This window comes from Aegilops tauschii, chromosome 7 (assembly GCF_002575655.3).
Source record: "Aegilops tauschii subsp. strangulata cultivar AL8/78 chromosome 7, Aet v6.0, whole genome shotgun sequence".
Taxonomy (NCBI): Eukaryota; Viridiplantae; Streptophyta; class Magnoliopsida; order Poales; family Poaceae; genus Aegilops; species Aegilops tauschii.
In genome coordinates, this window is record NC_053041.3 from 193094660 (window position 1) to 193109398 (window position 14739).

General features: G+C 48.0%; 1 protein-coding gene across 1 annotated transcript; it reads left to right on the forward strand.

The window, feature by feature from the left end:
• Positions 1 to 618: 618 nt before the first annotated feature.
• LOC109732662 (mannan endo-1,4-beta-mannosidase 6) lies at positions 619 to 14333 on the forward strand. The gene is made up of 5 exons (XM_045231129.2): positions 619 to 1157; positions 11732 to 11929; positions 13100 to 13222; positions 13317 to 13528; positions 13618 to 14333. Exons 1-5 carry the CDS (start codon positions 774 to 776, stop codon positions 14012 to 14014), a joined length of 1314 nt encoding a protein of 437 aa, XP_045087064.1. The 5' UTR covers positions 619 to 773; the 3' UTR covers positions 14015 to 14333.
• The last annotated feature ends 406 nt before the right edge of the window (positions 14334 to 14739 follow it).

Consider the following 14739-nt stretch of genomic DNA (forward strand, 5'->3'; position numbering starts at 1 on the left):
GCATTTAAGCCTCGGTAGCACCAGATACTCTCCCTTGACACGCGATGATGCCATTAATTGCCATGCTTCCGGTGCCATGGTCGTCCGCGTCATTAGCGGGTAGAGGAGATGACCACATGAAAGGCTGCAAAGGAAGGTGAAACTTTCTCCCGCACGAGCGGTTGATGGATGAAGCACGCTTCAAACAACACCCGAGACTCCAAATACGAAGCCTCATGGGCTCGATATGAAGCGCCCTCTGTAAATTATGGCAATCTAAAAACGGACGGCACTGCTAGAGTGTCATTTTAATATAAAATTATCGTATTGATGTATCATGATGGTGAGGAGAGTTAGGTCCTGATTGGATTGGCGTTTCACGGCGCAATACTCCTGTAAAATATACAAATCTTCATCGGTCGTTTTTCTTTCCAGCTCAAAAGTCTGGCCGGTATTATACACTTGTAAAATAAATACAGGTGTATAAAAATACCCCATGCCAAGCGCGGCCTTAGAGGAGTTGCTACAAGGAACATGGACCAAACTATAAAATTCCCCAGGATCACAAAAAAAAAACCCTACACTGCACGCTCGAATGGCGACAGCAAAACTTGATGTGAAAAGGGAAAAAGTGACGGCAGCAAAACCCAAATAAACAGCGACCAGAAGCCGAACCAAGTTCCGGCACACGCGCGAACCCCCACCGCCGGCCTCCGACTGAGAAAGGGAGGGAAAGTAAGGGAGGGACGGAAATCCAACGCCGCGGCGGGGTCGGAGGCTTTGCCAGCCGACCAATGCGGCGGGAGAAGCGGCTCTACAGCTTCCTGGGCCTCCTCCTCCTCCTCGCCGTCGTGTACCTAAACTGGCTCCCGGGCCGCGACCCCGCCGCCCCCGGCGGCGGCGGCCTCAAGCTGCCGGTGCCGTGGCTGCAGCCGCGGATGTCGTTCGCGGGCCGCAACGGCACCCACTTCGTGGACGCCGACACGGGCGCGCCGCTCTACGTCAACGGCTGGAACTCCTACTGGCTGCTCTCGTCGCGGTCGCCCGCGCTCGTGTCGGAGATGCTGCGCCGGGGCCGCCGCATGGGCCTAGGCGTCTGCCGCACCTGGGCCTTCATCGACGGCGGCCCCGGCGCGCTTCAGATCTCCCCCGGCCGCTTCAACGAAGCCGTTTTCCAGGTCCAGATCTCCCTCCAATCCCCTTCCCCCCCCCCCCCCCCCCCCCCCCCCCCCCCCCCCTCGCGAACCATCTGGTGGCAGTCAACCCAATGGGGCTGCTCTTCTGGTCAGAATTCTTGTCGTAGACCAGTTTTCTGTATACGAGGGCACTACTTAGAGCTGCTGTTAATAAACGCGTGGACACATCTTTCGTGTTGTTGGTGCCTCTGTTGGGACCGTGGGGGTGTTGCAAAGCATGATGATGCAACTGGGGCAATTTGGATGTGCTTCATGTGGCCATCATTTAGCAGATACTTTGCATTTTTGCAACATGAAGATATCTGCATATTTTGTCATGTAGAGGCTCAATGCCCGATACCATGTATCGTATTTCGATACCAGATTAGGTTATGCTTTATGCTTCTGTAGTCCAAATCCATAATTCAGTAGATTCCATAATACCCTTCACAGTAAGACTGCCATGTACCGAATAAATCCAGTCGTAATAACTTTCCACCATTCATCGAATAAATCTTATGGTTGGCGTCTAGCCTTTTTGGGAACCTATTAGCTTTTAAGTCCCTTATATATCGTGGTGCGATTTCTTTGGTGCCTCTCGCTGATTAGAACCTTCTGTCAAGAAGCAAGTTCCATTGCACCTATCAAGGCAGATCCCTTCACCGGTCTCCTCCCCTCTTCCAATCATGGTTCTGCATTTTTTAATCATATTCTAGTGGTGTGGTCATCGAAACAAGTGCGCTGTTAACGTGTGATATTTGAAGACCCTACCTAATGTCGGCTGCAAATTCATAGCGCGCCCTGACTGGCCTGGTTAACTACGTAATATTAACAAGCCTGGCCTTGTATTGCGGCCATTAGTCATGGAACATACTCGTAAAGCCTCATAAAAATCTTATAATCCTGAGGAGTTTCTACCATGTAGGAACACTCTTTAATTGAACTTTTGTTTTAACTGGTTGTGACCGACCAAGAAACCACCAGCTTTGTTTGGTGGGCTGGGAATGCCAGAATAATAAATATTTATCGGCTAAACTACTTGGAGCTCACGTAGCCCATGACGGATTAATCGTATTCTGGGCTAGAGCAATGGACCTATTTGAAGTGGCCCATTTCGTACCAGAAAAGCCCATGCATGAACAAGGGTTGATTTTACTTCCACACTTACCTACTCTAGGTACCCCTAAAAAAACTTAGCTACTCTAGGTTGGGGAGTAGGTCAGGGGGGAAGTTCTAGATACTTTTCCTTACTTCGTATCTGGCATACTTCACCTAATTTCTTCCGCAGTCTAGGTTTCGGTGGCATAAATCAAAACACCAACCACTATTGTTAGATTTGTTGCTAAAATATCAGCATTAAGCCCCAAAATTGCAGCGCATGGCCAGTGAGCTAAAAAACCCCGAAAGAATGGGTTACATTTTTCATATGCTTCCTCTTATTTTTTTTCTTCGAAAAGGAGGTTATCCCCCGGCCTCTGCATCAGAACAATGCATACGGCCATCTTATTAATAAGCAAAAGGTTCAACAAAGTCTTCAGGTCTCAAACAGGAAAAAATGCTCAGAAAGAGCAAAAACACAAAAGAACAGGATAGCCACAACCGGCAGGCAAAAAGAAGATAGGAAACTAAACACCTATCCTATTACATGACCGCCATCCAAACCGGTTGAAGATAGCCCGTGCTACCGTCTCCCACCGGATAGACCCAGTAACCATACGCTCCCTGGCATCCGTCGGAGTGAGTAGCGACCACATACGGATCAGTATAGTGGCCCGGAAAATAACCTGCAAGAAATGAATATGTGTTGTTCTGTTAAAAACCAAATCATTCCCGCAGTTCCAAACTGCCCATAATAAAGCACATACTCCTACACGGATGTCTCGCCGTTTCTGAATCTACTCCATCTAACCACGTCCCAAATAACGTGTTGATAGTATTCGGAGGAGTAATATTAAATGCTATGTGGACAGACCGCCATAATTTTTTGGCCATTGGGCAGTCAAGAAAGAGGTGTTTGATGGATTCATCATGATCACAGAAGCTACATCTTCTAGATCCTGTCCAGTTGCGTTTTGCCAAATTGTCCTTAGTTAGAATGACTTGTTTATGGACAAACCACATAAACACTTTAATTTTTAAAGGCACTTTGACTTTCCAAACATGTTTCGATCGAGGTATAGAGCCAGTATTGATAATGTCCAAATACATGGACTTAACCGAAAACTCTCCATTCTTAGTTAGTTTCCAGTGCAACTGATCTGGCTGTTGAGAAAGGTTAACGTCCATCAATCTTCTCACCAGATGGAGCCAAGCTTCCCAACGGTTTCCCACTAACGTCCTCCTGAATTGAATATTTAGAGGGTTGGACTGTAATACTGTTGCAACGTAAGCGTCTCTTCGCTGAACAATATTATAGAGAGAAGGATATTGTATAGCAAGGGGTGTCTCCCCTAACCATGTATCCTCCGAGAATCTTGTGGTAGTACCATTTCCAACTGTAAATTTTGTCCTGTTGAAGAAGACTGATCTCACTCTCATCAGTCCCTTCCAAAATGGTGAATCGGTCGGTCTGACCGTCACCTGGGATAAGGTTTTGGAATGTAGGTACTTATTATGCAGAATCTGGGCCCATGTTGCATCGGTCTCTACAGATAGCTTATACAACCACTTGCTGAGAAGACATCTGTTCTTCACCTCTAAATTTTCTATGCCGAGGCCCCCTTGGTCTTTTGGCCAACAGATTATGTCCCATTTAGCGAGTCTGTACTTTCGTTTTAACTCATCGCTCTGCCAGAAGAAGCGCGATCGATAGAAATCTAGTCTTTTCCGAACACCAACTGGTACTTTGAAAAAGGACAAGAGAAACATAGGCATACTCGTGAGTACCGAATTAATGAGAATTAGTCGGCCTCCGTATGACATAAGCTTGCCCTTCCAGCAGCTTAGTTTCTTTTCAAATCGATCCTCAATGCACTTTCATTCTTTGTTGGAAAGCTTGCGATGGTGAATTGGTATACCCAAATACGTGAAGGGCAACGACCCCAATTCGCACCCGAACAATTGTTTATAAGCTTCTTGTTCGTCTTTAGCTCTTCCAAAGCAGAACAATTCACTTTTATGGAAGTTAACCTTTAACCCCGACAATTGTTCGAATAAGCATAACACAAGCTTCATGTTCCTTGCTTTTGCCAAATCATGCTCCATAAAGATGATAGTATCATCAGCGTACTGTAAGATGGACACTCCTCCGTCCACTAAATGCGGGTCGAGGCCGCCTACCTGGCCATTCTCCTTAGCTCTTCCTATTAGGATCGTTAACATGTCTACCACTATGTTGAACAGAATCGGTGACATCGGGTCTCCTTTCCTCAGACCCTTGTGTGTCTGGAAATAATGACCTATGTCATCATTCACTTTGATTCCTACACTCCCTTTTTGCGTGAAAGAATCTACCTGGTTTCTCCAGGACTGATCTAATCCTTTCATTCACAAGGCCTGCTGAAGAAATGGCCATTTTACCTTATCGTACGCTTTCTCAAAATCCACTTTAAAAACCACCCCATCTAGTTTTTTCGTGTGGATTTCATGGAGCGTTTCATGTAGGACCACAACCCCTTCTAGGATGTTTTTGTCCGGCATGAAAGCAGATTGAGATGGCTGCACCACAGAATGCGCAATCTGCGTAAGCTTGCTAGTTCCAACCTTGGTGAAAATTTTAAAACTGACATTAAGAAGACAGATTGCCTGAATTGCTCAATCCGCACGGCTCTGTTTTCTTAGGAAGCAACGTAATCGTTCCGAAATTCAAGTGAAATAGCTGCAGATGTCCGAAGAACAAATCATGGAACATCGGGAGCAAGTCACCCTTAATGATGTGCCAGCACTTCTTATAAAACTCTGCTGGAAAACCATCCGGCCCCGACGCTTTGTTATTCTTCATCTGTGAAATTGCCTCAAACACCTCTTTCTTTGAAATGGGGCGGTCAAAATATCGTTCTCATCTGCTGCTAGTTGAGGGATATCCTCAACCCTCGACTCATCTAAGGACACGAAGTTATCCTCAGGTGGCCCAAAAAGCTGCTTATAGTAATTGGTGATGTAAAATTTTAGGTTCTCCTGTCCTAAAATCGTCCCCTCATCTTGGTCGAGTTGAAAGATTCTTTTCTTTCGATGTTTGCCATTCGCAATCATATGAAAGAATTGAGTGTTATCGTCCCCTTGGACGATTTTGCGCACTTTAGCTCTTAGTGCCCACTTCAATTCCTCCTCTCGAAGCAGTTGTTTCAGTCTCATTTCCGCCTCCACTTTAGTTTCCAGCTTCCTGGTATCTAGAATGAAGGACTCGACTTTTAATTCGAGGGAACTAATAAGGAGAAAGAGCCTTTCCTTTTCAGCCTTATATATCCCACTCAAATGTTTGGCCCAACCACGTAAGAACTGTCTTAGGTGCCTAATCTTATTCTGCCATCTTTCTACATTCGACCTCCCTCCTGAATCTTTAGCCCATTCCCGTGCTATCAGATCCAAGAACCCTTCTCTTTCAAACCAAGCTAATTCGAAAGAGAGAGTGTTTTTGTTTCTCACATGAGTTGCCTCTCCAGAGTTAACAAGCAATGGGGTATGGTCGGAGATCGCGCGTGACAACGCTTGGACCGTCACCAGAGGAAACTTCTGCTCCCATTCGACGCTTGCAAGGACTCGATCCAACTTCTCAAACGTTGGAATTGGTAACATATTGGCCCAAGTGAATTTTCTACCAGAAAGCTCGATCTCTCCAAGATCCATGCTTTCAATTATTGTATTAAACATAAACGACCATTTGCCGTCAAAATTGTCATTGTTTTTTTTCCTCCCGTCTTTGAATAATGTTAAAACCGCCCCCAACCAGAGTTGGGAGCTGTTCGCTACCGCAAATACGAACTAAGTCCACTAAAAAAACTCTGGTTTGAGCTCGGGCTGTGCGGCGCCATACACCGCCACCAGTGCCCAATTAAACCCATCAACCTTCGATCGGACCCGAAACTTAACCGCAAAATCTCCCATTACCAATTCCGGACTTCCAAAGTGTCGCATTTAACCCCAAGTAAAGTCCCACCGGATCTTCCTCTTGGAGGTAGGCAATGCCAATCGAAATCAACTCCTCCCAATAAAGTGCTAAGAAACTGGGCGGTGAAATTGTCCCTTCCAGTTTCAGAGAGGGCGATAAAATCCAACTTGTGTTCTATAGAAGCATCCGCTAGAAATCTTCTTTTAGCCAAGTCCTTAAGACCTCTGCTATTCCAAAAGATTCCCTTCATATTTCATCATGAAATTTTTTAGTGGTCCGGATCCTAGCACTTCTGCGCACAGCCGAAGCCGGATAAATCTTTCGTTTCCACTTGCATTTAGGCTTATTTTGGTCCTCTACTCGGTCCTCATAACCGAGCTCAGTGGACCTAACTGCCTGAGTATCTGCAAGAATTGAACCCCTTGGGGATACAGTACCCTCATCGTCCTCTGACTCGGGATGTGAGGGTGCAAGATCCGCACACAAGCTATCAAGTACCCTAACCCCCAACGCATCTATATCCGAATCGTTCATAGGTTTTACAGCCGCTAAGTTTCGAATAATTTCTAAGGCACGCTCCGCTTCAAGATCAAGGATATCATTGACAGATTTAGCAACTTCACTACCATTACTACCTAAAGAAACTCCCAACTGATTTGCATTATGTATAATCTCATCATCGGAAAAATGCAAAATAGAATTGGAAGTGTTGACTGACATACCAGTAGTGACCGCAATGTCACGAAGCTTGGCCGCCCGCATGGCGCACCGTAGCTGCATGTCATCAACATCCGGCTGGTCCTGGAGACGGCTGCTCATCCGTCGACCTTCGGACACAGGATCCGGGATCCCTCCGAAAGCGATGATCTCGTCCCGCGTAGTCCCGTTCGGGGTAAGGCCTCCTGCCCAACCCCCAACAGGGCTCAACTGTGCTGAACCAGTCGGGCTGTTGCCATCAGTCGTCGGCCCTACCGGCGAAGCCCCACCAGCCACCACCGTCGAGGGGCCCGAGGCGTCCGGCGGCGTCGGCCTAGGGCTGCAGCAAGGGGAAGCTGCAACTGCCGCCCCCTGCAGGGGCGCCTTGGGAGAGGTAGGAGCGGGGGCCACCTGCCCGCGCCCCTCGGCCCGGCACCCCCTCTGGAGCGCGGAACACCATCAGGCGCGCAAGGTGCCACCGTGCTCCTCCTCTGCTGCGAAGCGCTGCCCTGAGCGTGAACAGTGGGGGAACCGGGGGCCGCCTGCCCACGTGACTCTCCACCCTCAAAGCCAAGCTCGGCTGCCTGACCGAGCACTGCCGCGGGTACCGCTGAACTAGGTGCACCCTCCACCGAGGTCACCTCTGTAGCAAGCACATCCGAGCAACCACTAACTACGGCGTCATGCCCAGCCGGATCAAGAGGAGGTACGAGTGCTCGAACAAATCATCACGCTCCACCCGATCACTCCACAGTCTAGGAGGAGCAGAAGCAGGCTCAAACAAACCAAATCTCAGTGAGTTCATAGGCGCAGAAGTAGATGGTGGAGGCCCCTTCCCCGGCGCCACCGAGGCGTGCTTTGTACCCGGGGTATTGGACTTATCTCGTCCACTGTCATCCTCTCGCAGCTCCTTGTTGCCCGAGCCGTCATCCTTATCAACCGTATCGACATCATTCCCTGCCATGGCCTCAGTGAATAGATCAGTGTCCTCAAACTCAGTCTCTAGGTTGTATATCAGGCCGGCATGCGTCCATCTAACCACATCCGGTACGAACTCGATATCCAGAACACTCATGAGCAACCTCGCCACCCCGTTTGCACGGGTCAACGGCATGTCCACCCGTTCGGTCTTTCCAACAAGTGTCCCCAAACTAGCCGCGACCCGAACATCATTCAGAGGCTTCGAAGGCGCTCCCGAAAAAGTAACCAAACCTGAGTAAGTGGCTTGCCCTTCGGCTCGACCTTCTTCCACTCGTCAAACTCAAGGATACACTCTGTGCCAGGCACTCTACACATCCCAAAGCTCAGAAGTTTCTTTAGGTCCTCTGCTGTTGGAAAATCAACCTTGTACACGTTGGCCTCGAGCCTGATAAGCTCCCACTGAAAGTTACCTGGAGCAAGCTCATTCAGCCTCTGTAGGATCTGTGCCTCTGACAAGACTCCTTTAGTTACCTTGACCACCCCCGTGGTCGCGTTCTGCGGCGCCTCTGGGGCCTCCCTCGCACTAGGAGACTCAAAGAACATCAACTCGGCGCGGCAAACTCCGTATATGGTGACTCCCAGCATCGGTTCACGCAACAACGGGCACTCTCCCGTAGCGTGCACCGGTTTGAGGCATGTGTCACAAAGCTCAGTAGTGCACTCCGCAATAAAGTGCCCCTGCTCTCCACAGCGATAGCATAACATCTTCTCCTTCTTACGAGCCCACTTGGCAGCTCTATCTCCATCCGGTTTCTCAGCCACTTTGACAGTACCCGCCGCATTGGGCTCAGCCTCGGGCACCGTCGCAGTTGCCAAAGCCGTCACTGCGGCCATGACCTAACCAGACAAAGGTGGCGTCTGCCCAGAAGCAACCACCTCCGAAGTAGCAGTCGGCTCTGTGCCCTCGGAACCGGTAGCGGCCGGCGGTGGAGGCTATCGGTGGCGGTTCCTGCCTCCGCGGCCACCACGATGACCACGGTATCCACCTCTCTGCCGGTAGTCCGGGCCAGACGCCCCCTCAACGAAACCTCCCGGAGGGCCGTAGAATGGACGATCCGCCGTCCTGTCACTCTGCCACGCGTACCCACGGCCACCGCCCGTCGACGACGAGCCCCGATGTTGGCCATCACCATACACATCGTAGCCATCATCTCCCCACTATCCTCGAGGGGGTCCGCGACCGCCGTGGGCGAAACCCTGACCTCGGTTCGCCGCATACTGCTACGGGCCTGAACCATAGCCTCCTCTAGGAACCGCCGGCGCAGCCCTAGCCGCGTGCGGCTGCGCCACACTGGGCGGCGGAGCGGTCGTGTGCTGCGAAGCCGCAGCCCGCTGCTGAGGCGGTTGCGCCACATGGTGCGGAGGTGGCGCCGGCCTCGGGGCCGCCGAAGGCTGCGGCGGCGCCGTCTTGGGGGGTGGCGGCGCTGGCCTGGGGGGCGGCCCGGAACCCCGACCCGCCATGACAACTTGACGAGCAGCAAGCGGCCGGATCCTGGTAGCACGTCCGTGATCAGCTTTTGGGAAACCCGGCGTTGCTATCCGGCGAACCCTAGCAATTACTGGCGAACAGGAAGATGGATTCGACGTTGCATGACTCGGCGGCTCACTTGTCGCTACGATCCCATGCACGTGATCATCAATCTGGACCCTCAGGGACCTGGGCCTCATACCCAGCCCTAGCAAAGCCCAACTCGGCGTCACAAAGCTCCGGCCCGTCGCGGCCTAGCAAAAAATTTATCCGCGCCTGTCGTACGTCCCAAGTCTGGCGAGCCGCGCCGCTCCCCGGCGACGGACTCCCAAACGTCCGCGCACCTCGTTTCTTCTTCCGAGTGACTTTCGTCCACACATCTGGATGAAAATAGTCCGACAAAGTAATGATCGAAGAGCTCACCTTTGGGAGTGGACCGCACCAGAGCTTCATCTTCGGCAGCGGCGGCGGTGACCTAGGGCCGAACCTCGCATCCATCTTGCGCCTGCCGCCGCTCCCCAAGTGCGGCGAGGATTGTGGCTTCTCCGGCTGCACCCTAGGCTCCTCCTCCAGGCACACGGCGGGCATCAGCGAGTCCACATCATCCTCGTCATCATCGGCCAGGACCCAAAATCGTCCCCCGAACCGCGGCGTCGAGGGCCGAGGATCCGCCGTAAGATCGACCACTTCGATGTGATCGTGAACCTCCTCTTCTCTCTGCACAAACGAATGAACAACAATATTGAAAACATCAATAAGCAATCGCATACCTTCAGCGATTTTCTCGTCTTCGCATAGGTATCGCCCACCAAGGATATCCCCCTCCAGATCTCGCAACACCATCCATCTTGATGGGTAATGCGCGTAGAGAACGCCATCTGATCCGTGTTCGGCCGCCCGAACATCTTCGAAATGAACTCTCCATTTCGCCGGGTTCAAAAACCCTCCAACCGGCTCCAGATCTGGCGGATCAGTTGATCCAGAGACCTCCGGCACCGGCGCCGCCGCTGCGGCCTCTGGCGACTCCTCTAGAGTGGCCTGGGGTCGTCCGGCGCGCCCAGCAGGTGGTGGTTCCGGTGGGGGCGGCAGGGCCGCCGCACCGTCGCCATCATGTGGGGGCGTCGCCATCAGCAGTGTCGCATTTTCGATAAACACCAATTGTAGGACGAACAGGAACAAAAGTTTTTCATGGTTACAATCTCTTAACAGAATCCTATGGTTAGCAACGGCAGCATGCTTGTTTGATTCGAGATATATTGCGCCACATGCATATTAACCAAATGTTTAAAATTGCAACTCAGAAGTTTCAAGTTTGAAACTGATGGGGTCTGTTTTGAGGAGTCATATGGAAAGCTACTTTAAGACTCAGAAAAATGGACCTTTGAATGTCACATTACCTGCTTACATCTGCATAGTTCTCTTATGAATTTTGAAGCATGGTCAGCTAGGCACTGTGAAGGGCACATCTGTAAATTCTCAGGATTGATGGTTATTTGACTCACCAATAGAACGAGTTTTGAAACTTTACCTCCTGGATTGACACATCTCATCTTGGCCTCTAATACCTTTACACACTTGAGTTAACCAGCCCTGTCAATTATGTTGCTGCAATCAAGTTTTTACAATGGAAAATAGAATCCCTGAAAGAACGACGGTTTCTTCAGTGGAATGATCATGCATTTGTCTGTGAGGTGCAATATTTGGCGTCGACTGGTATCATACTAAGTTAAACTTTAACCGCTGTAGCCATCAGGCTATTTGGTCTGTTATGCCTCTACGAATCATATTGGACACTTTGCAAGTTCGCATCGTGAACAACTTCAATGCCAGGAAAGAAACAATGGATATGTTCAGCAAGCACAAATAATTAGCAGCTTTAAGATGCATGCTACCGCCATCCTTCATTTATTTATTTCTTCTATTGACAGCAACCTTCCTTATATTATGGTACAAGTTGCTAATAGTTTGCGCTGTGTAACGTGAATGATGCCACATACCTCGTCGTTCTCTGACAAAATGATTAACTTATGATCCCGAATTTTGAGTGTGTTATGCTTACACAATGGAATGCAAACTGATATTTAGATTTTTCTGAAGTATGAAGTGGTGCCGAACTTTTCATGATCTCTAGAGTTTAGCTAGGGCTTAACATGTACCCTGTGTTTCTACCGTGTTATTATGAAATCTCTAGATTCTGTGCCTTCACCTAAGAAATTCTTTAGTTTTTTCTTCATGGCTGTATACACTCCCCAACACATCTTTTTGAAGCGGTATCCATTTTTAGGATTACTTTTTAAATGGCAATACCTCAACAAATAGGTTTATAGAAGCACAGGTAAATGATGTTCTTCATGTGAATATTAATCATAATTTTCTTCATTACAGGTATTGGATTACATTATATATGAAGCCCGGAGAAATCATATTAGGTTGATTCTTTGCCTTGTCAACAACCTTGATAACTTCGGAGGGAAGGCCCAATATGTTAAGTGGGCACAAGCAGCTGGAGCTAACTTGACGAATTCAACCGATTCTTTTTTCTATCACCCAACCATTAAGGGTTACTACAAGGATTTTGTGAAGGTAATATTTAGCTTGAAACAAATAATTATTTTTTATTGTAGCATCTCATATTTACTACTCCCTCTGTTTTCTTAACTGTCCTCAACCCACCATGTGCACATAATAACTAAACACTAAATCTATGAAATAGTTAAGGAAGTATATACCCTTGTTGAATGACATGCTACAACCATTTAACCTGTTCTAAAGCATTAAAGTAGGGGTTTTGAGTGGAGATATTGGATTCACTATACTCTTGATTTCCTCAATGGACAGTTGTTTTGAAACTGATTCTGGTGAGGTTCAGGACATATATCATGAAAACAGAAGATGTAGCTGTGCATTCATTGCAATCTTGTGGTGTGCCCCACTTCACGTTAGAAAATTAATTTTGATAATCTCATCTTACTTTTGATGAGGGCTTTAGAAAAGACATAATGTTATGACCGGCATATTAGGGGCTTAGCCCAGTTAGTTGTGGCCCAGTCTATCTTATCGTTATTAGGGGCTTAGCCCAATTATCTTAGTAGGAGGATTATATAAACTCGTGTAAGGATCCGTTTTGGAATTAAGCAAGAAGCAATCATATTTGCTCAGCTTTCTTAGGGAGCCGGGAGACCTAACCCTAGCCGCCTCCTCCCCTCCGCCATCTCCCTCTCAGCCGCCGCCTCCTCGCGCACGACGGCGCCCAGCCGCCGGCGGCCGCGAGTTCGTCCACGACCAGCTCCCTCCTTCCCCTACAACCTCTGGCCTAGACCCGGTAGAACCCTAGTTTCTACCACATAATGTGTCAATCTTTTCTGTACACATATCATGGTTTTCTCTGTACATTATCTCCTAAGGGAGGTGGATAAGATAGAAGTGTTTTATATTTGCTGAATGTACCTAATATGTTCATATGCCCTGACATTTTATCTAGGCGTGGTAAAGTGTATTGTGCTGTGGCCACTGCTAAGTGACTAGCATGACTTATGAGACCTTCTTTTATGCATAGTAGCTTGTAAACGTGTTAAAATAAATAAACAAGGGAGTGATATGTGTCCTCTATTGCGACTCTAATTGACCTGGGTAAACAAAACTTGCAGCTATGTTTGAAGAAGCATTATTTAGAAACACGTTGTTCTCCAATTTCTTTCTCTGGCCATTTTTTGACGATTTTATCGCTATTCCTATATAATGTATTACCAACAGGCAATATTAACCAGAAGGAACTCTTACAGTGGAATCAGATACTCTGATGAACCTGCTATATTTGCTTGGGAACTCATGAATGAGCCTAGGTGTGTGTCCAACTCATCTGGTCCCCATCTTCAGGTAATGTGGCATTCAAACATCCGTTTTCACTTTCAGTACATGGGGATTTTTCTGAGTGAAAACACTCAGCACTTCAACCCGATTTCCCTTCCAGGCTTGGATAGCAGAGATGGCAGCGTATGTCAAGAGTCTGGACGCTAAACATCTTGTTACAGTAGGAATTGAAGGGTTTTATGGCACTGGAATAGCTGAGAGGCTGGGTTATAATCCTGGGGACTGGGCAGCTTCATTCTGCTCAGACTTCATACAGAACTCAGCAGTCGAGAATATTGATTTTGCATCGGTGCATGCTTACCCTGACAGCTGGTATGTATTTTTCCCTATTATTTGTACAAATGTATCATTCTTTATATGCCAATTCTTTATATGCCATTGATGCATATATTTGTTCCCAGGCTACCAAAGGCAAGCATGGAAGAAAAACTCAGATACCTTTCCAGTTGGGTTGATTCACACCTTAATGACAGCGAACACATCTTGAAGAAACCCGTTCTGTTCTCAGAAGTAGGTTACCTGCAGCACGTAGATGGTAACAGCACAGTTGATAGAGATATTCTTCTAAGAGTTGTTTACGACAAAATCTATGATTCAGCGAGGAAGCTTCAGGCAGGCGGTGGTGCTCTTATTTGGCAGTTGATGGTAGAAGGAACACATATGTACCACGATGACTTCTCCCTGGTGGCACGTGATCATCCCTCGACTTATAAGTTGATAACGGAGCAGTCTTGTCGATTGCAAATGCTGTACAAGAATGATAGAGACCCTGACTGGCAATGTCCGATACAGCCCTAGGAATTTTACTGCCATTGATAGCGGGAAACCCCGCTTTATCAAACAGAAACTTGTCTTCAGCATTATCTTGAACAAGACTGCCTATAGAAGCGAACAGCTGACTGACAGGATGTGTATAGCAACAAAACGTTTGTAACTAGTGATAGATTACTCATCAAATGCAAGCAGGTGGCGTTTGAATTTGTCTGTGGTAATTACCGTTTTTTTACTTTTGTCTGTCAGCCACCAATGTGGTTGCTAGCATTCTTTCCATAGGTGTACGCAACTTGTTAGCTACTTTGTTTCTTGGCCACATGAATAGCAAGAAGAATTTCAGAAATATCGGATTTGCTTTATGTGTTTCAATGTTTTGTACTCCCTCCGTTCGGAATTACTTGTCTCGGAAATGGATGTATCTAGAACTAAAATACGTTTAGATACAAGTAATTCCAAATGGAGGGATTACATTGCAATTCAGTTTCAGATTCGTGCTCGGGCTGGTGCATTGCAGAAGTGGCGGAGCCAGGATTGAAGTCAACCTTGGGCCAATTTGTTTTTCGGTAACATGGATTTTTTTTACATTTCCTTCAATCCTGGCTCCGCTACTGTTCCTCAAGAATTGAGGTTTAGCATTTTCCATACAGGAGAGCTGAGATTGCATCTGAGTTTGCCAGAAACTTGTACCACCTCCATTCCCAGGCGAGGCACGAGGAATGAGGTGAGCCGTTGGATTTCACTCTAAGGTA

What these genes read in the sequence shown, in the direction of transcription:
- LOC109732662 (XM_045231129.2), top strand. Translation starts at nt 774, where the DNA reads ATGCGGCGGGAGAAGCGGCTCTACAGCTTCCTGGGCCTCCTCCTCCTC. An exon ending in TCAACGAAGCCGTTTTCCAG is followed by an intron (nt 1,158 to 11,731) that starts GTCCAGATCTCC and finishes TCTTCATTACAG; the next exon opens with GTATTGGATTACATTATATA. An exon ending in CATCTGGTCCCCATCTTCAG is followed by an intron (nt 13,223 to 13,316) that starts GTAATGTGGCAT and finishes TTTCCCTTCCAG; the next exon opens with GCTTGGATAGCAGAGATGGC.